General features: G+C 39.3%; 1 protein-coding gene across 1 annotated transcript in view; it reads right to left on the minus strand.

Moving 5' to 3' along the window:
* Positions 1–21384, minus strand: part of wdfy1 (WD repeat and FYVE domain containing 1) — a 58294-nt gene extending 36910 nt beyond the window's left edge. Inside the window, exons 1-3 of the mRNA XM_028794416.2 lie at positions 20993–21384; positions 4044–4111; positions 1790–1863 (exon numbers count right to left, since the gene is read on the minus strand). Of these exons, the coding sequence (XP_028650249.1) occupies positions 1790–1863; positions 4044–4111; positions 20993–21129 (279 nt within the window). The 5' untranslated portion in view covers positions 21130–21384. The remainder of the gene's footprint in view (positions 1–1789; positions 1864–4043; positions 4112–20992) is intronic.
* Positions 21385–23775: the final 2391 nt, after the last annotated feature.

The following is a 23775-nucleotide window of genomic DNA, read 5'->3' on the forward strand; positions in this document are numbered from 1 at the left end:
CAATTACCCAATTCAGACTTGCAAAACTGAATGAGCAACAAAATCATTGGAAGTCTAGGTTTTGCACCCAGGTTAAAATGTTGGAAAAATATTTCTACAAAAGTTATGGAAACTAATTCTAATAATGTCTAGTTCACCCCATTTGATATTGCATACATATTTCCATAACTAATAAAGGACTCTTGAAAACCATACATTTTAAACTCTAATCAGAAATGTACAGTAGCAGTTCACACATGGATTCATTCATTTTTCCACCACTCAGATTCCAATCCAAGGGCAGAAGGGCAATGCACACACATTTAAATAGAAATATACAAACAAATCTCCTGGTGAGTTAGCACAAAATGAAGGCGCTTTCTTTGGGTGGTGGATAGAGGAAGCCTGACTAAGACGACCTGGAGGGGTCACACTAAATAAAATGAAAAAATGCACATGGATCAATGGTATCTATGAGAAAGAAAGCACCAGTTTCAAGTGGGGCTTACAGAGCATGGGCTCGGCTTCCTTAGGCATATCAGTCAGCAGACTATCTGGCAGCAAGGGCCCAGACAGCCATTTTAAGTAAGGCGACAGGAAGGGTATCTGGCAGGAAAACCCTCAGTATGTCCACCCTTGATGGACATGCCAAGAGTGACATGCTGGTAAAAACAAATAAACAAATCTAACACTCATAGTACAGAATGACTGCAGTACAAAATGGTGCAAGCGGTAACCCGGTTGTGGCTGAATGGAGACCATTGAGGGTGAACGGGGCAGCAGGGGGTTGCATTGTAGTGTGCTTCGGGTGGCTGCTTGTTGAATGGGGGCGGTGGTGGGTGATTCACTACACGCCTTTGGCTGCACCGTGTTCGTTCTTGGTGGGCGGACGCACGCTGCATGCTGTAGTGGAGGTGACTGTGTGGTGGGTGGGTGGTGAACCGCCCCTCGCTACTCCCATTCATTCTCAATAGCAAACCTGCTTGTACCGTTATGTACATAGCAGGAAGTTGTCTCTTGTCAGTACACCAGACGTGCTGACGAGGGATGCCTGCCTGCTGTGAGAGCTGTACAGTGTTCTGCAGAAGAGCTCATCTTAACCTTTTGTCTTCACCCTTATAGAATGTCTCGGAAACACAAATCTGATGCAAGTGCTGGTGATACAGTAAAGAAGAGAAAAATCATCACCATTGAAAATAAAGTAGAAATAATAAAAAGATCAGAGAGAGGTGAAACTCCATCATTCATTGGCAAAGCACTTGGTTACAGTCGGTCAACAATAGCATTTATTAAAATAATGTACCTGTTCCGACTTGCATACAAATTCAACTTAAGTACGAACCTACAGTCCCTATCTTGTAAGTAACCCAGGGACTGCCTGTAGTTAGAATAAAATCCTGGAGACACTGTAGGTCTAAAAGATTTCAGTTGGCCACCCATGCTATATACATTTTTCTTGCTGCTCATAAATTCAAAATTCACCATAAGAGGAACAAACTACCAATAAAAATAGTCCACAACATCTGCCAAAACATTAAAAAAAATGATTTTGAAAATAAGTCAGATATGACTATGTGAACAGTTCTGTAATGATAAGAAACAGTAATGTACATTAATCCATGGTGTATGTAGTGTCTATAAGTACATGAATAGATAGATAGATAGATAGATAGATAGATAGATAGATAGATAGATAGATAGATAGATAGATAGATCTTACAGTACAGTTCTTAAAATGCTGCTTTAACAGGACCCCTTCTGGTAATGCAAGACATCATATCTGTACAGTAATATGTTTCATAATACTTACTACAATGGCACCATTATCTTGGCCAACAAAAATGCGTTTACTGTCATGGTGATAGCACATAGCAGAACAGGGAGCTGCAGAGAACATAAAATTACTCAGTTCATAAGCACACAAGTTATGTATAATAAACAAGAAAGGGAAAATTACACAAACAATTGTTACTTGAAAATTTCAATTAGGTAATTGCATCAAAACTCAATTGTATTTTTTAAAGCATGCTAGACTGCAGGAAAGTAGTACAGCTCAATAACCAGAAAAGTTCCTAAACTGAAACCAATATATGTATATTATTACAAATACGTTATATTAGGTACAACAAAACTGATACTGCATTCCTGTTAAGCATAACGTTTGTCCAGTTTACATTTCTCAAATTATCTGCCAAATCATCCTTTACCCAATCAGAGATCTCCTAGGTTTGAAGTCTGTCTGCACTGTGCTTTTCTTCTCTCCATCAAGTAATACAAATGATCATGCACAGATATAATTCTAATGTAGTGTAGTGTGCAGCAAATATAAATATGTGTTTTATGCTGGTTATGCAAATGCTGTCTATGTGATTTTGTTGTTAATTTATACTTGCAGGTTGCCTGGATATACAGTAGCCACAAACATTAAAAAAATATACTTTAGCTTGTACTAAGAATATTAGACATCATATAAGCTGTGAGACAAGGAACCCTTCAAATGTAAACATCCAGAGACAATACAGAGCTGAAGGTCAAGCACAAGATCTTCCATACAACACAAGAATTTTTTCAGAATATTCAAAGAACGAAACCTAGCAAAGAAAAGGCATTTCAGTTATCTCACCTATTGAACTAATTCTAAGTAATTATTTGAATAAGATGATTGTCGTCTATGGATCACAATCATTAATGTCTGGCTGCTCTCTTGTCGGAACTCATGAAGACATTCCACCTTTGGACTTTCCTCAGAACCAAAACACCTGGACATAACTGAGGAGCTCAGACCTCAGCCCCTGAAAAAGAATCTGAACCATTTTCCTGCTGTACCAGAAACTCTCGTTTGAAGTTTTGCCTTCCTGTACATTAACAGTTGTTTGTATCATGAATTTACTTCAGCATTACACATTAAGCGAAGTGCTGTTTTTTCACTAATGCTTCAACATCTTGTTCTTTGCAGTCTGCTTTAAGGGGTGTATGTGTGTTTGGGCTTGAAATCATCTTTGAGATAAAACAACACACTTTTCAAGGAGCAGATGCCCCATGTAAAATACAACAAGAAACTTTGTTTACACATCCTCGGACATAGGCAGCATGTTGCTTCTCACTGAAGACCATTATTAAAGCTCAGTGCATTATAAAGGCAGGCATTATAACCAAACACATGGTCACCCTCTGGCATACTTATTTCTTTTCTACTAAGTCTTTTGAAATGCAACAGAGAAGAAAAACTTACCAAGGCATTGCAAAAACCATTTTGTTTGATTCTTGAATAGCTCTCCTAGGATGTGGTACTTTTTACTGTCTTTAAGTCTATCTTTATTACACAGTAGCAGGTCTACTGAATGTTCTAACTGTCAATGCAAATTCATTTGTTTATCTTTATGTACATGTGGTGGCAAAAATGCATATCACTGTACTAGTTGTACTAGCCCTTAATACACACACCATAAAACTGCAACTTTAGAAACATCAACCTCAAATATTCAATACATAAAGCAGATTAATCTTTGGAAATTTCCCATTTTTGTTCAAAGGGTAAAGTGCTGAATCGCATCACACATAAATCATTGATGTGATCAGTAATAATGACGACAAGCACTCCAAAATATTGAGATGTACAAATGCATGCATGGCATAAATTGTGTCACCAAAAAACAATCAGCTAATGGATTGCTTAAAAGTGCTCATCCTTCAGGTTACACAAGCAAAGAAAATGTCACATACTCCAAAAAAATATATATTTATCTACACACAACATTACATTAAACATATTATGGGAAACTGAAACATTTTGATCATGGTGACTAAGTTGAGTTTGCTATAACCCTTTACAGAAATACACGGAGGTGCATTTCCCATTTTATTTCATTTCTGCACAACAGCATCATTTACTAAGAATTGGAAAGGCAGTGCTCCCCTGACCTGAATCAGAGACACCACTAATTATGAAACGCTCTCCGTAAGCCTGTGTGTATCTGATTCCCATCAAATGAGAAACTATCCATCCCATAAATAATCTTCATGAATAGGCCTGCAAATTTGAATAAAACAGAAGAAATACTTACATGACACCATGTGATAGATACTTGGCCAGTATTGGCCACTGTCCCGCTTGAGCCAGACTCTTATAGTCCTAGGAATAAAAATAAAACCGAGAAAAAGTATTTAACTTTTATTTCTATAAAAATAGAAAGTTGGTACATTTGTACGTATTCGTTTAAAACATACTTTTACTGTCAGTACTGTCACATGTACAGAGGTCATTCTTACGTACATATCTAACCAACGTGCACATGAATATGTTAAAATACAGAACCTTATTTAATAGGATACACAAATGAGCTTACCTGATGTACTCTTTACTCCCATTTTAACACTCCCATTACCTGAAACCCTGCAAAAAATCCCCTGAGAAAAACCCCAGTAGCCTTTCTTTGTGATAGAGAAACATTGCTTGGAAGTAGACAAAGATCACATCTAAATATACTCAAATTTTAAAAATGAATTTGGATTGGTAGCTTAGCAGCAATAATCAGATACTCTAAACTTTTTACAATATTACCCAGAAAGAAAATGTTCACTAGACTTCAGCTTTACCACAAGAGCATCAGAGCGCCACCAGATTACACTGTAGCTGTGAATGATTACAGTACATTGCCTACTGCACATGCTATATGAAAATGTAATAGTGCGTGGATGTGTGTATTTGAATTAGTATTTTTTAAGATGCATGGTGATCCCATAAATTAACTGAAGGAAACAAATGCCAAATAAAGGCTTTCAGTTCTGTTTTTCCACATAATAAACACATTATGATGACAGGGTAGCATAATGATGCAGTTACCAACGCTGCTGCTGCCTCACATCTCCATGAGACCGGGTTCAATTTCCGGTCTGGTTTAGTCAATGTTTGTTTGGAATTTGCACATTCTCCTAGTGAGTGTATAGGTGTCACTCCAGGTCATCCAGTTTTAGGTCAATTAGGTCAATGACCCTACAATGGACTTGTACTTCCACTCAGGGTGGAGTCCAATGCGTTTTCTATTCCTAAAACAGAGGGAATAGAAAATCAATGGATAGAAAGTGAGAGTATTAATGTCAAAGACTTACACGCTGGTACTTTGGTACTCTTTGTAAACAGCAAAGTTGGAAATTTGTTTGAACAAATAACACACAGAACAATACTTATCCACTTATACTTTTGAAATCCAAAACATAAAATAAATAGATGGACTCTGTACAGTGTGGACGCCTTCAGTTTGTTCTGCACTTAAGTAAGTTTTTGCTGAAGATGCTGGGTTCCAGTCAAAAACCATGTAGATTTATAACAGTAAATTGTATGCCAGAGGATCTACACTGTGACGAACTGCTATATCCCATCCAAGTTTAGTTCCTGCCTTTTAAACACTGTTATGTCCCAGCTCAGCACAATAATGGGCATACTGAACTCAAGAAACAAACAAACTGACATATGCACACCGTATAACTGCAAAATGAGGTTTTTAGATAAGTATGTTATACTTACTAGTCATAGTGTCAGAGAATAGATAATAACCCATTAGGAACATTCCGTCATGACTGTATGCTGTGGTATGATTTGGGAAATTATTGTTTTTATAATAAAAGAAGGTGAATGCTATGGTGGTACAATAGATAGCACTTCTACCTAATAGCTCCAGCAACCTGGATTCAGATTTAATGCCTGGACACTGTCTGGATGGAATCTGTATGTTCTCTCCATGTTTCTGTGTGTGCCAGTTTCCTCCCACATCCCAAACACATGCAGATTACTTGATAACTGTTAATTTGGCCAAGTATGAGCGAGTGTAGGTATGTACCCTTTGATAAACTGATGCACCATTCTGTCCCATTTCAGGATGGCTCTAGTGCCCTATGATACTAAATCTAGACTCAATCAAATGACTTAAATTTGTAAATAATATGCAGTTAATTTCGGTGTATCTGATAAAGCCCGCGTCATGGATGCAAATCTAAAAAAGAAAGGGAAATGACACAGAAACAGTAGCACTGCTTTGACGCTTGGTGCTGCTGGTCTACAAAATTGAGCAGAAACGTGCATATGCATGGCCCAAGACTGCCGTGAAAATGTGTTCAACGTTACACCAAATTTAATTTTTAAACATCTCGAGGTGAGTGTGGGAACAGCCATACACAAAAGTTTTGTGCGTACACAACATTTATACATGAGGCCCCTGTAGTCCAGATCTCAATCCAATTGAGAATTTGTGGCTGTACTTGAAACAAGGCTGTTAACTTACAATCCCCTTGCAGCCTGACAGAGCTTGAGCAATTTTGCAAAGAAGAATGTGGAAAAGGTGCAGATGTGCAGAGCTGACAGAGACCTGGGCACAGTGACTCAAGGCTGTCATAGCTGCCAAAAGTGCACCTACTAAATACTGCCTTGAATGGAGTGAATACTTAAGTGATCAATTATGTTGTGTTATACATATGTAATTAATTTAGACCACTTTGCAGAGATCCAAAGGCATGCATTACTATGGAAGGTTATTCCGATCACACCAAAAAAAAATAATAATGCTGCATTGTTTTGCAGAAGTTGCTTGCTGCTGTCAGTGTAACATTGTACACAGCTAAATGACAGCTGAGGAAGAGGTTAAGCAGGTGACTTGCGTGCAATCAAAAGAATAACTGAACAAAAATGATAAAGTATACATTTAGTCCTGCATGTGCTAAGGGGCAGTGCCTGAAGTAAAAACAGAAAATTACCAGTGCTTTTTGTCTGCTTCTTGGTTCTTCTTCTGATCTATTGCAAATTTACCTGATGTTTTAATTGAGTATGTTACCCCACATATTGATATTTGTATTTTAGAGTGGAGGGCTTCATTGCCCTTGAATATCTGAGTGGGCGGTGCCAGGATACAACCAATTACAGTCAGTATGCTGCAGCAAAAAAAAACAGAAAACTTCTGAGAGGTAAAAGTAATTGGCCCAGTTTAGGGTCAAAGGAAGCCAGTAAATTTCATAGCCCCACTGGGTACAAGGCAAGAAGCAAATGTAGTCGAAGGTACACCAGTCCTTTGAAAGGGCTCAATTGCACAGCCAATAAGAGTGTTTTGCATCCAATCTAGCAGTAGAAGCCTATAAGCAAAGTGTCTGTTTAATTTTAAATCAGTTATTTCATTGATACAGTATTTTGGAACAGTGTGACTGGGTGGAGCAGCAGCCATTGTCCATACTGTGTATTTTTGGGGGCTCAGGATGGAAACAGAAAAAAGGGAGCGATTTTATTTACTTCACAGTACTTGAAGGACTAATATATTTATTAAAAAAATGACCAAATCTTACTGTTTCTGGTCAGTTACATTAAGGTTCCTAGGATTTAATAACAAATGTTGGTCCCTGAAGTGTGCGGTTTTTGATACAAAAAAAAAAAAATTAAACATAATACTTCTTATAAAATGCATTACAAACATGTAACAAAATAACATATTTAGTAAGTTTGTTTTTGTAAGTAACGAGTAATGTTAAGAGTTACTTTTATAAGTAACATTTCCCAACAATAGATTTACTGTTGCAGAACAATAAAATGTGAAAACTTCCAAGGAGTTGATTGATTTTTATAAGCACTGTAAGAAAATGTAAGAAAGATTACTGAAGCTTTTTACGGCTAATAAGGAGCATCACGTTAAGAAATACTGTTTGAACCACAGCAGTGTCAGATTTTCCACTACATCATTTTAAATAAGTAAATGCCAAATGTAAAACAGAAGAAACGATCACATTAAGCAAATAAGTAAAACAGTATTTTGACTACAAAGGCTCTGAGAACTAACAGCTGACCTGCCCTCATGTAAATTATTTTCATGGACGTCAAATCCAAAAGTATGCAAAATGATCTTTTTCTCTTCTGGCTCACTAGAATAATAAACTAGAATTTACAGACATTTTCTTGCTATGGCAATGACCTTAGCAGATGCTGGAGTAAACTGAACTCTTGAGCTCCAATGTCATGGACAAATCCATACCAATAAATAAGGAAATAAATCAATAAGAGATAGGACAAATATATAGTGTCCCATTAATTTTTACTCTAAATTTGCTCAAGGTGCTGAAGTGTACTTTACAAGTGCCTAAGGCTGTGCCCATTGCTGCCAAGATGGGCACCACCTGCCCAACACACTGAACTGAATGATGGGGGTTAGAAAATGGTTGGATGGATGTTGATCTAAAACTGACATGTCACATTTATTGAGAGCAGTTAATGGATTTTGTTGCCTTGACAATGTCAAATTGCATAATTAAGATTCACAGAGAATGACAGATCACAAGACTGACTCATGACTTTTCGGCAGAGTTTCAAATTTCCAAATTGCTGTGAACTCGCAGTATTCTGATAACCATTTAAAATACACGTTTTCAACCACAAAGTTTTTCCTTTTTCCACTCTATAGTGGTACCACAAATATGAGACATCAGACAGATGAGCCACATTTCTATTTGCGTGGCCTAGAACACCGTCTTTTTTCGGGCTACATGGTTTGCATTGTACTTCCAACCGAGTGCTAGCTGATTGTTAACTCTGACACACATAGGAACCTGTCCCTAGAACTAGTGATAAAATGAAACCTGATATTTGTAAATAAAGGTTATAACTGAAAATTGTAGCAAAAGCTGTGTAGTTGTGATGCTCAGTGTAATAGAATGGGTGTTTCAAACCAGCAACTGCAGGCAGTCTCCAAACTAGACAATGTCACTCCCATCTTAATTCAGCATTTCTTGACTCACTCCCTGGGTTATGTGGTGAGGTGACGTGTCCTGTTTATGACGAGGACTCATGCTGTCCCACATGGCCCCAGTCATGCCCATGAAATGTATGCCAGTAGCCTGTAGGTCTGGCCCCAGCAGAGAGCTTATGCACTAGCACAGCTGCTTGCAACTCATTTGTAAAAGAAATAAGCATTTCACTCAGCAACATGGAGATGCCTGACATGCTGGTATGACAACAAAAAAAAAATAATATTAGCAGGCTTTTAAAATATTTAATAAGCAAAACTGAAACTGATAACAGGATCTGTACACTATCACATGCCACATATAAGCGATTACTTAGCTAAAAAATAATAATAGAAAATGACTATTACATTTTTCAAATCTCTAGCAGAGGACGAGTGGCTGAAAGAGCCAGGAGTTATTTGAATTTATTTTTTGCATATTAAGCCTTGAATAGCAAAGTGGAAATAGTGATGTCCCTCTATAATGTGAAAGTGGCAGCATATTTAAACCACGTTACTGTAAGTATACATTTGAAAAGGACTGCTTTATGTTGCCTTTTCATGAACAATGAAAATACATTAAAAGAATTTTTGGCTCATGATTAGTCAGTGTTGTCACCTGCCTTGCATCTCATGCTGTCAGGATAGGATTTTGCTCACAACAACCCTAAACTTGACTAAGTGGGTTTGAAACTGTCAGCTCAGATCAGGTTGGGGAGAATGCACTGGTACAGCATGTTGCTGCACCCACCATACCATGAAACCGCTCTGGATTCTGGTTGGCAACCCCCTAGGCAGACACATGGTCCAGTCCCACCCTCTGGAAATGACCATCTGTCTGCCACAGCCAGGTGTTATGTGGGCGTCCCCTTGGTCTGGTCCAGCCACTCGGGCCCCCAACAATGAGGATCCTGTGAGCCAGATCACCCTCTGGGAATTGCACCTCATGGCTGTGGTGGCGTAACTTACGCTCCTTCACAATGAAGAGAATGTACCTCATTCGGGACTCTGGGAGCAACCACTCATTCGACACAAAGTCAAACCCATGGTACCCAAGGATTTTCCAGAGAGAGACAGTACCAAACGAGTCCAGTCTTCATCTCAGGTCACTGGATAGCATCCATGTCTCGCAACCATATAGCAAGACAAGAAGCACCAGGACTCTAAAGACTTGGACCTTCATCCTTGCAGATATCTGGAGCACTACACACCCCTTTCCAGCAACCTCATGACCCCCCCATGCTCTCCCAATCCATCTACTGACTTCAAAGGAAGAGTCACCAGAGACATGAGAGTCACTACTGAGGTAAGTAAACCTCTCGACGCAGTCGACACTCTCTCTGCAGACAGAGAAACACTACTGAGGTCACTGAAGGCCTGGATCTTGGTTTTAATCCAGGACACTCAGTCTCCTCACTCAGTCTCTCGAGAGCCCCGATCAGAGCCTCCATTGACTCCACGAAGATCACAGCATCGCCAGCAAAGTCAAGATCAGTGAATCTCTCTTCACCAACAGATGCCCCACAGCTGCTGGATCCCATGACCCTGCCCAACACCCAGTCCATGCAAGCATTGAACAGAGGATGAGCAAAAGCACACCCCTGATAAGCCTCAGAATCAACTGGGAAAGACACAGAGGTTCTGCCTCCACTCTGCACAGCACTCACAGTACCAGTGTACAGGCTGGCCATGATATCCAGCAACCTCGAGGGGAGCCCGCAAAGTCTCAGGATGTCCCGCAGGGCAACTCGATCAACTGAGCCAAATGCTTTAAGAAAATTGAAAAAGGCTGCAAAGAAACTCTGCCAATATTTTTCTCTCTTTTTTTTTTTGTTTGAAACTGTGCATATTATAATTAGTTTATTAGTGAAGGAACACTCTCAAACTTTAAAATGCAGAACTTCAAAGAATGCAAATACTTGGCTGTAAAAACACATCTTCAGGGAAAATGTTCTGTGTGAGGACAATATAAGTTAACTCTTTAATATAAGGAAATCGTCATTTTGTAATGACCTGTACACTATGATGGACCAAACGTATGATATGCAATCTCCATTGACATCCACTGGCAGTAGAATGTGTTATATTTAAGAGCTCAGTGACTTTAAACATCGGACTGCCATAGAATGCCTCTTTTGCGAAAGTACAGTGCATCCGGAAAGTATTTACAGCACATCACTTTTTCCACATTTTGTTATGTTACAGCCTTATTCCAAAATGGATTAAATTCATTTTTTTCCTCAGAATTCTACACACAACACCCCATAATGACAACGTGAAAACAGTTTACTTGAGATTTTTGCAAATTTATTAAAAATAAAAAAACTGAGAAAGCACATGTACATAAGTATTCACAGCCTTTGCCATGAAGCTCAAAATTGAGCTCAGGTGCATCCTGTTTCCCCTGATCATCCTTGAGATGTTTCTGCAGCTTAATTGGAGTCCACCTTGTGGTAAATTCAGTGGATTGGACATGATTTGGAAAGGCACATACCTGTCTATATAAGGTCCCACAGTTGACAGTTCATGTCAGAGCACAAACCAAGCATGAAGTCAAAGGAATTGTCTGTAGACCTCTGAGAGAGGATTGTCTCGAGGCACAAATCTGGGGAAGGTTACAGAAAAATTTCTGCTGCTTTGAAGGTCCCAATGAGTACAGTGGCCTCCATCATCCGTAAGTGGAAGAAGTTCGAAACCACCAGGACTCTTCCTAGAGCTGGCTGGCCATCTGAACTGAGCAATCGGGGGATGAAGGGCCTTAGTCAGGGAGGTGACCAAGAACCCGATGGTCACAATGTCAGAGCTCCAGAGGTCCTCTGTGGAGAGAGGAGAACCTTCCAGAAGGACGACCATCTCTGCAGCAATCCACCAATCAGGCCTGTATGGTAGAGTGGCCAGATGGAAGCCACTCCTTAGTAAAAGGCACATGGCAGCCCACCTGGAGTTTGCCAAAAGGCACCTGAAGGACTCTCAGACCATGAGAAAGAAAATTCTCTGGTCTTATGAGACAAAGATTGAACTCTTTGGTGTGAACACCAGGCGTCACGTTTGGAGGAAACCAGGCACCGCTCATCACCAGGCCAATACCATCCCTACAGTGAAGCATGGTGGTGGCAGCATCATGCTGTGGGGATGTTTTTCAGCAGCAGGGACTGGGAGACTAGTCAGGATAAAGGGAAAGATGACTGCTGCAATGTACAGAGACATCCTGGATGAAAACCTGCTCCAGAGTGCTCTTGACCTCAGACTGGGGCGACGGTTCATCTTTCAGCAGGACAACGACCCTAAGCACACAGCCAAGATATCAAAGGAGTGGCTTCAGGACAACTCTGTGAATGTCCTTGAGTGGCCCAGCCAGAGTCCAGACTTGAATCCGATTGAACATCTCTGGAGAGATCTTAAAATGGCTGTGCACCGACGCTTCCCATCCAACCTGATGGAGCTTGAGAGGTGCTGCAAAGAGGAATGGGCAAAACTGGCCAAGGATAGGTGTGCCAAGCTTGTGGCATCATATTCAAAAAGACTTGAGGCTGTAATTGCTGCCAAAGGTGCATCGACAAAGTATTGAGCAAAGGCTGTGAATACTTATGTACATGTGATTTCTCAGTTTTTTTTATTTTTAATAAATTTGCAAAAACCTCAAGTAAACTTTTTTCACATTGTCATTATGGGGTGTTGTGTGTAGAATTCTGAGGAAAAAAATGAATTTAATCCATTTTGGAATAAGGCTGTAACATAACAAAATGTGGACAAAGTGATGCGCTGTGAATACTTTCCGGATGCACTATACGTGAAATTTCTGGTCTGACAGATCTGCCCTGGTGAACTGCCATTATTGTGAAGTGGAGTCAACAACAGCTCAGCCACAAAGTGGTAGACTATACAAACTCAGAGTGGGGCTGCCGGGTTATGAAGCAAATAGCGCGTAAAAACTGCCCTTTCTCTATTGTATCACAAAAAACTGCTTCTGGAATCTTCATGAAATGGGTTTCCTTGGCACACCAGCATTAGACTATGGAGAACTGAAACTGTGCTCTCTGGATTGATGAATCACGCTTCACTATTTGACAATCTGGTGGATGAATCTGGTTTGGTGGATGCCAGAAATCTGCTACCTTACGGACTGCATAATACTTACTGAAAAGTTTAATAAAGGAGAGAGAATGGCCTGGATCCGTCTTTTATGGTTTGTGCTAGGCCCCTTGGTTCCCACAAAGCATACAAGTAATACTACTGCACAGAAAAAGATTTTAGACCACAAAATCTACTTTTGCCTCCTTCAACCTCCGGAGATCTAGCAGTTCCAAATCCCACTGTATGTCACATGCAGAGTTACATAAAAGGTACTGACATTCAGTTGACACACATTTTCCATTTGGAAAAAATGAGCGAGATAATTCATTTCTTACCATTATTGTGATATTTGGCATTGGGAAGAGGCTGCCGGCTTTGCATAATCAGGGCGTAGGAACTGTTGAAAGTCAGGCAGGCTGAAAAGTGGTTATCTGTCACGGAAAACCTAAATTTGGCCTTTATTGTTTTCACGAGGGAGAAGGTAGATTCACAAAAATAGGTTGATCCAGAAAGGGCTAACAGGCAAAAAGCACATCTTATATGTTAGAATGCTTGTCGACGTCAAGCAGGCTCCAGAATTCACCCTTCATCAGTGACTGTCCTGGGTTTCATCTGAATATTATTCTGAAGGGGAATAATTTCATTCTACACTCTCGTTGTGTCTAGGAGAAAAAGTGATCCCATTTTGGATTATTGTCGTGTACGTCAATATTTGTGTCAAACTGGAAAACACATACTGTGTAAGTGGTCACTACCTCAAGTCAGTAAGTGGTGCACAGTCAGTGAAACATCAGTCTCCCTCTAATGTGATACTCTAAACTTGTTCAAAGTAATGAGCACTGTTGAACCAAACTGCTGCTATGTCCTGATGCTCACGTTCTGACTGAATATTATGATCATAACATGTCATCCCATTTAAAGTTGTGCCTAATTCTGAATACCAGAAGAAGAGCACAGAAGTCCATTCTGGTACTTCAACAGACTCGGGTCATTTAACCTCTTTAGTGTAGTGACATACTGTCAGTCTGGTGCCAAATTCTCCACTAGAATTCGCTGGGTTAAACAAAAACAACACAGACTTTTGGAAAGGCATTTAAAGCAGAAAACAAGAAGCATTTCTTCCACACAGAGGGTCTTGGGGACTTTTAACAAAATGCCAAGTCATAGAGTTGAAGTTGAACACTTCATGGTGCTAAAAAGCCAGCTGAATATGAAATTGGACCATATTTTCAGTTAACTACAAAAGCCTGGGCTGAACAGCCTCCTTTTATTTAATTGCATTTAAAGAAAACCTAATGGTCTTATGTCATTTTCAATCTTTCAAGTGACAAATACAATTTAACGGAGAACAGTGCATCTTGATAAAGATGATTGTGTTTCCATACCATGTTTTCAACTCAGTGTTTCTATGTGAGAGTATGGTTAGGGTGTGTGCGTGTTGATGCAGACAGCTCTGCAGGCAACTATCAAAATTAGTTCATGTTGTCCGCACACAGGTGCTGATCCATCTTCACGTAAAGTATGAATCAGCCTTAAGTGACTGACTCTCTCAACTAAACTGCTTCCTATTTGCAGAGATCACGTTCCCTCCTTCTATTGAGCATTCACTGAGATTTCTTGTTTGTGTGACTCCTCACCCTATCATTACTATAAAATAACCCCACAATATGCAGGATTGCTCAGAAAGAATGTAATCACAAGTTGTGGCTCAGCACATAGCTGGAGTCCACCCCAAAGGACTTGTAGAAAGCCCCCTTTTGCTTTTTTTTTTTTTTTTTTTTTTTTAAAAAAAAAGCTGCTCAGTTCGGATGAAGAAATGCAAGGATGACAAAGAGTAAATGTGTCCTCTAAACAAGCCACATCAGAGTCTCTTTAAGGAAATAAACAAGCAAAACACCACTGTCAGGGAGTGCCATCTCGCAAATATGACTCTGGACTTTAATCCACATGACTATCCCTTGAACTTTCGCTCCTGGCGCACTATGTGACTATGGCCAAATCATTTAACCACCACCCTGTGCGTCAAATGTAAAGAAAATACTACAGTATACTATAATCCTGAATTTTTAATACATCATGTGATGGTGTTCACGGAGTAAAAGTGCTATGTAAACAGGGCTATATTGCTTTTTAACCACAGTAAATAAGGTATCTCATCCTTCCTGACATAAAGTATAATTACTCACCATTTTGAGCATTTTTAAAGAAACAGCCCTTGTAGCAAACGATTACACACAGTATACAGAAATCATACATGTAAAGCGATAAGAGAACCACTAGGACTTAATCCAAGGTAAAGCTGAATCAGGTGGGTCAATGAGACAATGCTAACTAATTACCTGGGCTGACCAATGAAACCGAAGGTCTGAAATGATGATTTATGGAGAAGCAAACATAAATAATCACTAGAAAGCAGGTCAGGTACTTTTCTTACTAGTTTAGGATCATGGCTCAAGCAACCAAGGCAAAAATTGTAGTAGATTCTCATCAGTCTGGACAAGGTTATAATGATATTTTAAAAAGATTTGGATTCCATTCATTCACTGTTAGACATAGTAAAACAACAAAGTATATGGTGATCCTGCCAAGAAGCTGATCTCCTCCTAAAATTTCAACCAGGGCCAAAAAGAGAATAATAAAAGAGGTAAAAGGTAAATCTAACACAACATCTAGATAACTACCAATCCCCTTAGCTGACACTGGAGTGGTGATGCACACATCACCAATTAGGAGAACCCTGAATAGAAAGGCCAGCTATGGAAGGAGTCTCTTCCATCTATAGCAGACAGGACCTGAACAACCATGAAGCATTCTGTCGGTTACTTCTTTCAACAGACGAGTCCAAACCTGAACTACTGTATGTGAACAGAAGGAAAAAAGCCAACCATTGGCATTACATTATTCCTGCTGTCACCATGCTCATAGGAGTATCCTTGCATTATCCTTTTCTTTCTTACTTTCACCCCAGGAACTTGATATTACAGACACAATCATGAATTTTGAAAAATATCATGGACTTTTTGAAACAAATGACAGGCCATGAACTTAAAAACTCAACCTGGGCACAATGTGAATGTTTCACCACAACAACAATCTTAAACATTCAAACAAGTTCACTAATGAATGGTTTGCGAAGAAGCAATGTTCCCCGTGTGAAATGACCAAGCCAAAGCCTGACCTTAAATGCTGTGGCAGCACTAAAGAGAGCTGTTCACGCAAGGAATCTTCAAACCTCACAGAAATGGGGGAGTTTTGCAAAGAAGAGTGGGAAGAGGCTAACAACTCACGGGAGGCCATTTTGAGAGGTTATTGCTGTTAAAGGAGGTGCCACAAAAGAATAGGAATCTTTCAACCTTAACTATAGGTGGAATGTGAAGACATTAATTTTAAAGTGAAGGAAATTATTTTGTATATATTTTTTCTGAATTATTTTAGTAGTATTGTATCTTTTCTATATGTGTTTGTGTATATATATATATATATATATATATATATATATATATACACACACACACACACACACACACATACATACAAACACAATACCCTCCACAATTATGATTATTTTGATAAGGGATTATTGTTTCTCACAAACAAATTTACTTCAATTAAAGGTTGGATTTCTCTCATTTTTTCAGTATGAGATAAAGGTAATTCACCCAAAGGTAAATTTTTATAACAATTTTTTCATCAAGGGTGCCAATAATTAGAGGGGACCGAGTATATATTGTATATATCTCCACCTTACTAAAAGGATAGTGATTGTGTGTCTGTGCATCTGACTGGTTACCATGTCTCTGTATTTCCAACAGAAACATTTGTAGCAATAAAATGCACTGCATGTCATCCAAACAGATGGATATTCACAAATATTAACAGTTTTTACAAATCCCATACCAAATGGAATAATTTGTCACTTCAACAGATGGCGCATCTCAAACATTTGTTGTAATGAATTTCATTACTACAAAGGTTTGTGATGCACCATGTGTTGGAATGACATGTGCAATGCATTTAATTGCACATGCATTACAAAATAAATTCCAATAGATATAAAAGATTTTCCTTACGTATCACTTTTAAGCCTCTTTTCATGCCCTAGTGAAATTAATGTTAAATGAAAACAAAGAATAATACACACTCTATTTTTGTGGTACATTGTTTATTATACAGCGAATACATAAAATAGTTTTAAGAATAGAAAAAGTATATAGTTGTAGTTACATTTAATATAAATGGTTTGTCTCACATTGAACTTAACAAATAAAATAATAAAACGTGAATGAAACAGTACAGCATGCATACACAGTCAACCAGTCATGTTGCCAAGAGGGCTGCAGTTGGTGAGAGGTGAGTGAATCACAACCACCGGCTCTTCAACTGCTCATTCGGTATAGTCAAGGTTAAAAGTGTAGTATTTACACACTCAGTATAGTATTCATGGCAAAGCTCGGATAATGGGGATCCTCTGTTAATCTAGTTGTGTGTGTATATATATATAAGATTAGCGAAATCATGCAATATTTTCATGTGACATTGTCATGCGATGCTCATTTTTCTTCAAAACCATACGTCATACAGTATACATCTATATATCTTTTTTCATCTTCATTACAAGAATACAACAATGATACTCTCATGTCAATACAACTAATTGAACACACATACATCAAAAAAATTCATTATAAGCATTAAATCGCCAGCAAAATCGCGAGTAGTGTTCATGCAAGAGAAGCTGTATTCCTTCCATGAATTAAGTTCAGATACTGGCGATACGTCAGCATGTGAATTACCATTCATCTTTCACAGATGACAATTTCCAATAGTTTCAGCATTTGCTATAACTAAAAATAAATGTCAGGGCCAGAGTTGTAACCATGTTGGACTATACCTATAGGGCAACAGTAAGTGAAGCAAGCAATCGAGGTGTTGGTTGGGCTCTACAGGCAGAGGCTTTGGGTCTGCAGGACTTCTTTCTGTCAGAGCTTCCTCCAGTTTCCAAGTTCCTTTTGATGGTGTAGGGAACTGTACTGACATCTTGGCTTTGTTTGCAGTTTCTCTAAAGAACTACACTTTTAAGAGTTACAGTAGTCTGTCTATCCTCCTTGTGAAATCCCTTTTATCACCATTATAACTGCAATATACAGTGCAATATTGTCCAAATAATACTTCAGTGAGTGTAGCAACAGTTTGTTCCAATAGTTCATACAGCGGGTTTGAATCAGTAATCAAAATAAGCCGAGACACCTGAAGAAATGGTTAGCATTGACTTTCAAGGCTTAATTGACATCCACTGCTGCAGCAGGATGTTACCCCTTGTTCCCTGAAAAATGCCTCTTTTGTATATTCCTGAAAATAACATTTCTGTCAACTTTTGATAACCTAAACTATTCTTTACACCTCTGGCAGTTTACCACTTACTTGAACTGCTTAAATTTCAATACAAATATTGAAAAATGGGAGTTTTCTAAATCTTTTCACAAGTAGCACATATCTACTATACAATAAAACACTACTGTATCTGTATGTGTGTCCGATCCCACCAAGCAATCTGATTGGTCAGTTTGGATTTGGTAGCTCAGTGGTAGGGATGATGAAATGATAAATTAGGGTTCACGCATGACTTGTCAACCCATCCACCAATCAAACATTATTGTTAAATTTGTGGATGATACGACTGTCATTGGGCTTGTAACAGACAACAATGAAGCTGCATATAGGGAAGAGGTTCAGAATCTGACAGCATGGTCTTAAATACCAAAAAGACCAAAGAAGTTATTCTGGACTTTAGGACCACTAAAAAGACCAATCACAGTCCAATAACAATCAATGCAGATGCTGTGGAGAGAGTTTCCAGCTTTAAGTTTCTAGGAGTCACCATCTCAGAGGACCTGTCCTGGGCTGTCAACAACTTGGCTATAATAGGGAAAGCAAAACAATGCCTCCATTTTCTCAGAAAGCGAAGGAGAGCGGACCTCCCCCAGAAGCTGCTGGTTCATTTCTATAGATGCACTATAGAGAGCATCATAACTAACTGCATGATAGCCTAGTACAACAGCTGCACCAAGGCTGCTAAAGAAGCCCTGCAGCAGGTCGTAAAAACAGCAGAGGCCATTATTGGGACTGAACTGCCATCACTTAAACTCTTGTATAAGACTCGCTGTGTGAGAAGGGCCAAAAACATCTCAAGGACAAAACTCATCCTGGAAACTCTTTGTTTGAGCTCCTCCCGTCAGGCAGACGCTTTAGGTCAATCCATGTACGCACAAACAGACTAAAAAATAGCTTTTTCCCCCATCTACCATAAACTTTCTGAACTCTGAATCTCTTCAGTCGGAGGTCATTTTTAATTGACCATGTGCAATAAGCTATATTGGTAATGTGCAATAGACTAATGTATTACAATATATACTATGTAATGTACTATTTATTAACAGGTGCAATAACAATTTATGCTGCTGTACTTTGAGCAATAATAATTTGCTCTAGTTACTTGATCACTTAACACTGTATACGACATATTTGGAATTATTTGACTTTTCTTTAAATGCACCTTGGGGCTGTCACAAAAAGTAATTTAATTGTGTTACACAATGACAATAAAGTGCTTGAACTAGGGTTGCAAAGTTCAATTCCCGATTGTGATCCCTTTTTTTTTTTCCGGACACGAAATACTAATGAGGGACAACCTGCCTCACCTTCAAAGATGGGAAGTATCTGCAGGAATACGAATGATGTTTTCACAGCGAGTAACGGGGGCCCATCAACCACTGATGGTAGTCAATATGGGAACAGGAGCCAAACAAGGTGCCTTGAAATGACAAGAGTCTCAGAAGTAGGAAAAGAGAGGGTGAGAAGCACAAGGATGCCATGGAATGGTGTAGGTGGAACACGGAGAATACAAGAGATAGAATACATCAAATATTTTAAATATCACCCAACACAGATGGCGTATACTGTATATATAATATATATATACACACACGTGTGTGTGAGTGCGCATGTATACTCATTTATTTATACTGTATCGCTGTTAATGAACAAAGGATTTATTTCAGTAAAAGATGTCGTTGGTTACTATAAATTTCAAACTTTCCAAAGTCGATACGATAATAATATACTTTTAGCTGTCGTTTCTTATCACTCTCTATATAAACTTCGAAATGTCTTTGCCCAGTCAGAGTGCCTCAACATGAACGAAGAGTTAACTTGCTGCTCTCCGACAGATCCACTGAATTAAAATGAAACTTGCCCACAGCAAACCCTTTGCGGAGTAACTTCGGAAAATGCACTTAAAAGAAATCAATGACACCTGCACATCACAGAGTTAACTGTGGAATCGAGCCATTAAAACGGTATACGTCGAGCGTAAAAGCAGAAGTTGACGCAGCGCAGCGCGGCTTAGCTTCAGTAACATCCACGAATGAGCCACCGACTGTGCTACTCGATTCGTTCCAATGAATTCCTGTAGAGTCTGCTCTCCTAGTAAATGACTGCCATTACTGTTAATTATGACTTTTTCCACTTTTGTCCGTGAAGGTGTCGCACCGTAATAAATGAGTACCAAACGCATTCTGCTGTTCGTAAATTCTAGTATACACAGAAACATACTTCAGATTTACGCGGACCTACATAAACTATGCGATTCTTCTGTTAAATCGGAACAATACTTCCTTATGCCACAAGCTTCCTAAACTAAAAAAAAAATCACAATCTTTGCCTCAATATCGATGCGATTAGGGTGGAGCCTACATTTACTCGGTGCCATCCAGTTTCTTCTTTTGTGCAGAAATGCTCAGACTAGTTGCCTTTCCGTCGAATTTTGAATTAAAAAGGAGCAAACCGACTCGTCTTCTTCCTGATTATTTTGAAGCGTTTCTTTCTGTCAGTGGCTCTTTTTCGGAAATCAAATCCGTTGTCGCGAAAAACGCCGGTCAGATTCAAGTTGTCCGGCGCCTCCCCGTTCGTTTCGCCACAAATACGAGAAGTCAGTTACGTTTCTGTAAAGTGCGTGCCTATGATCGCAGCGGGCGAACAACTACGGTGGAGCAGTAAACCTCTTCTGTGCACCCAAACCATTTAATCGCGTCCACATTATTATTCCTATTTTTAATTTTTTGGAGTCGTTACTTCTTCGTCACCAACACAGCAGCCTCTCCACAAGCCATCTTACGGAAACTCCTTACCTGTCTTCGCCCACCGTGATTACCCCATCCTCTTTCGGGATCAACACTGCAACGTTAACGGTGTCTTGATGCCCCTCCACTTTATTTAGCAGAACGGGTCTGGCGCTCTGAGGCCTGGCGTGGATCTCTGCCGCCATGTTTTTGTGTTTTCTTTTTTTCTTTCGTGTAGCAGTTGGATCAGCTGGTAAAGAATACTCAGGCCGAAACTGTCGCTCGTCGTATTTCCTGTAATAGTTGCGCAACTGTAATACAATTCAACTGTGTTCTATCGAATAAATCAAATGCTGAGACAACCATAAAACCACCTCAGTGAATAATAGTTTTGTAATCTATAGGTGATCTTTTCTATTCGGATATAGAAAGCAAGATTTAATCCTCACCATCCACCCCTTCGACTTCGCGCTAATCAATCAGTCTGACCGGAGTCGAAAACCGAACGAGTCAAGAATTGGGTATGAGTTAGCAGTCAGTGACGCTCCTGTCGTAATTGTAGAAGATGTATGCACCTTTAAAACACGTTTGGGTCGCTGAGCAGCATATTTAAATACTATGTAAAGGTTTGTTAAAAAATGACGCTGCATACATTCTCAAACCCCACTTAATTCAATTCAGGTTTGCGGGGACTAAGGTCGAATATTTTTCGTGAATTCCTACGTTTCCACCAGATTAACGTGAATTTGGTAAATTAGATATTATGATGGCGTGATTCCAGGAGCCTGGATTCGAATTCCACTCACTATTGGCGTGAAGTTTGCACGTTCCCTTTGTGTTCCCGTTTTCGTCCCATATTTCAGATATATCGAGTGTATACTTTAATTTGTGCCCCAGGCACTGTACGAGTGGATTGGTGAACCTGAAATAATCACCGTGGGGCTGCAATAAATGAACAGAGGAATTTTTTTTAAAGACTATGTATTATCGAATTCGAATGTGTGAACTGAATTCAATTAGACTGAATTAAAATTATGTTGAAACGAAAACCGCTACCATTGTCGTCCAGTAAACTTGCAGGTTGTCCAAAACAAGTGTTTTGACATACGTGAAATCACTACTACATATTTCGCTGGGAGCGCTGATCACAAGTACAATAAGAAGAGTTCCGTTAGCTGAACCCTGCCTGCCTTACACGTGTGTTGTGTACTTAATCGGACACGACACGCCAGGTCCACTGAATCACAGCGCTCCCCATTCATTTAACTGCACACTCGACCCGAAAGTTTATCGCAGCTCAGCTCGAATCGCTGCAGTCCTTTACCACGATGAAGTACGGTGTCCTTCGTAGGACATCGCCATATCTTATGATCTCATCTGTCTCATTCTGTTCTTTCAGTCGATTTAAAGCTAACTATAATGGACGAATTTCACCTAACTCCCAACCTTCTTATTTAATGCAGGTTTGTGAAGCGGATTTCAGTATTCACGGCAGGTGGTATTTATTCGTAGGCGGGGCGGGGACAACTCCCAACGACCCTAATTTCACTAGCAAAAGGGGGTACGTCGATCGGAGTTAAAAGCCAAGCGTTGTAAACTTGTCAATACACTTGTAGAAAGATCTACTACCATAGCGTTTCTTAATCTACATTTGTGCCCACCATTATATAGGGTGGTCCAGATCTAATTATGTAATTTTCATTACGCTATAACTTAAGTTTATTACATATAGAATACACAGGACCTGCCCCGCACATAGAGATTTCACTTAAAATTCTTTTTGTTGCCAATAGATGGCAGCATCTGACGGTTGTCAGTCGCATAATTTGATCTGGACCACCCTGTACTTTACTGACAAGCCTACTGTACTGACTCTCAGAAGAATGGATTGAATCGCCATATGTATGTCTTATTAGTCAGGAGGAACCGAAACGCTAAAGTCAGGTATATATTTTTTTCCAGTTCTCCAGTGTGTGCTCCACAGATCACCGTAGTTACAACTTCTGGTCTTTCAGTAGTACATTTATTCTAAAGTATGCAGTTCTCAGTGTTTGCTTTAGACAGAAACGTGGAGTATATATGAACAATTGCTATGGAAACCGGGGTAAGGAATACATCAGGTGGGCTGATTTGTCTTTCTTTTAAATAAAGTGATGTTATGTATTTTTAATGCATTCTTCTTTAGCATCATACCAAAGAGTGACAGCATGTTGCTTGATGATGACAAGCTGGCATATTGGTAGTTCCCAAGTTCCTTTTATGTCACCACTGTTGTTCTCGGTTTAAGCCTGCTTCATTTTTTTAACCCATTTCCTTTTTATGAAGTTTCCAGGAGCAAACTGTGAGCAGGGAAGACCAGGATTGCTCCTTGATGACATTCAAGCACCTGCTTGGTTATAGCTGGTGTTGTCCCTAGAATGTCAAGCCTGCATCATCACTAGTCTTTGTATTGTACTTAAAGTCAAGTCATATTTATTGTTATGTGCACACATCACATAGAAGTTCTTACTTGCGTTACTCCTCAGACAGCTGATAAAATCCAATACAAAATACACTAAAATCCATATAAGTAAATCTGTCTGTCCATCAGTTTACTTCAATAATCATGCAAAAATGGCTAAACTGATTTTCACCAAATTTTGCATGTGCGTTGCTGTTGGTCCATCTTAAAAGATAGGCTTTATGGCATATCAGGTAGAGGGGTTGTGAAGGGACATTCAAAAAGCAGCACTGCAGGATTAGAGCGCTGGGACTGATGGGAGGACATTATGAGTGTGCACAAATTTTATAGCCGCTGAAGTGAGATCTCATTTAATACTGTACAGCTTTTTCCTCTCATCTAATTTGGATAA

Source organism: Erpetoichthys calabaricus, chromosome 2 (assembly GCF_900747795.2).
Source record: "Erpetoichthys calabaricus chromosome 2, fErpCal1.3, whole genome shotgun sequence".
In the NCBI taxonomy this organism is placed as follows: Eukaryota; Metazoa; Chordata; class Cladistia; order Polypteriformes; family Polypteridae; genus Erpetoichthys; species Erpetoichthys calabaricus.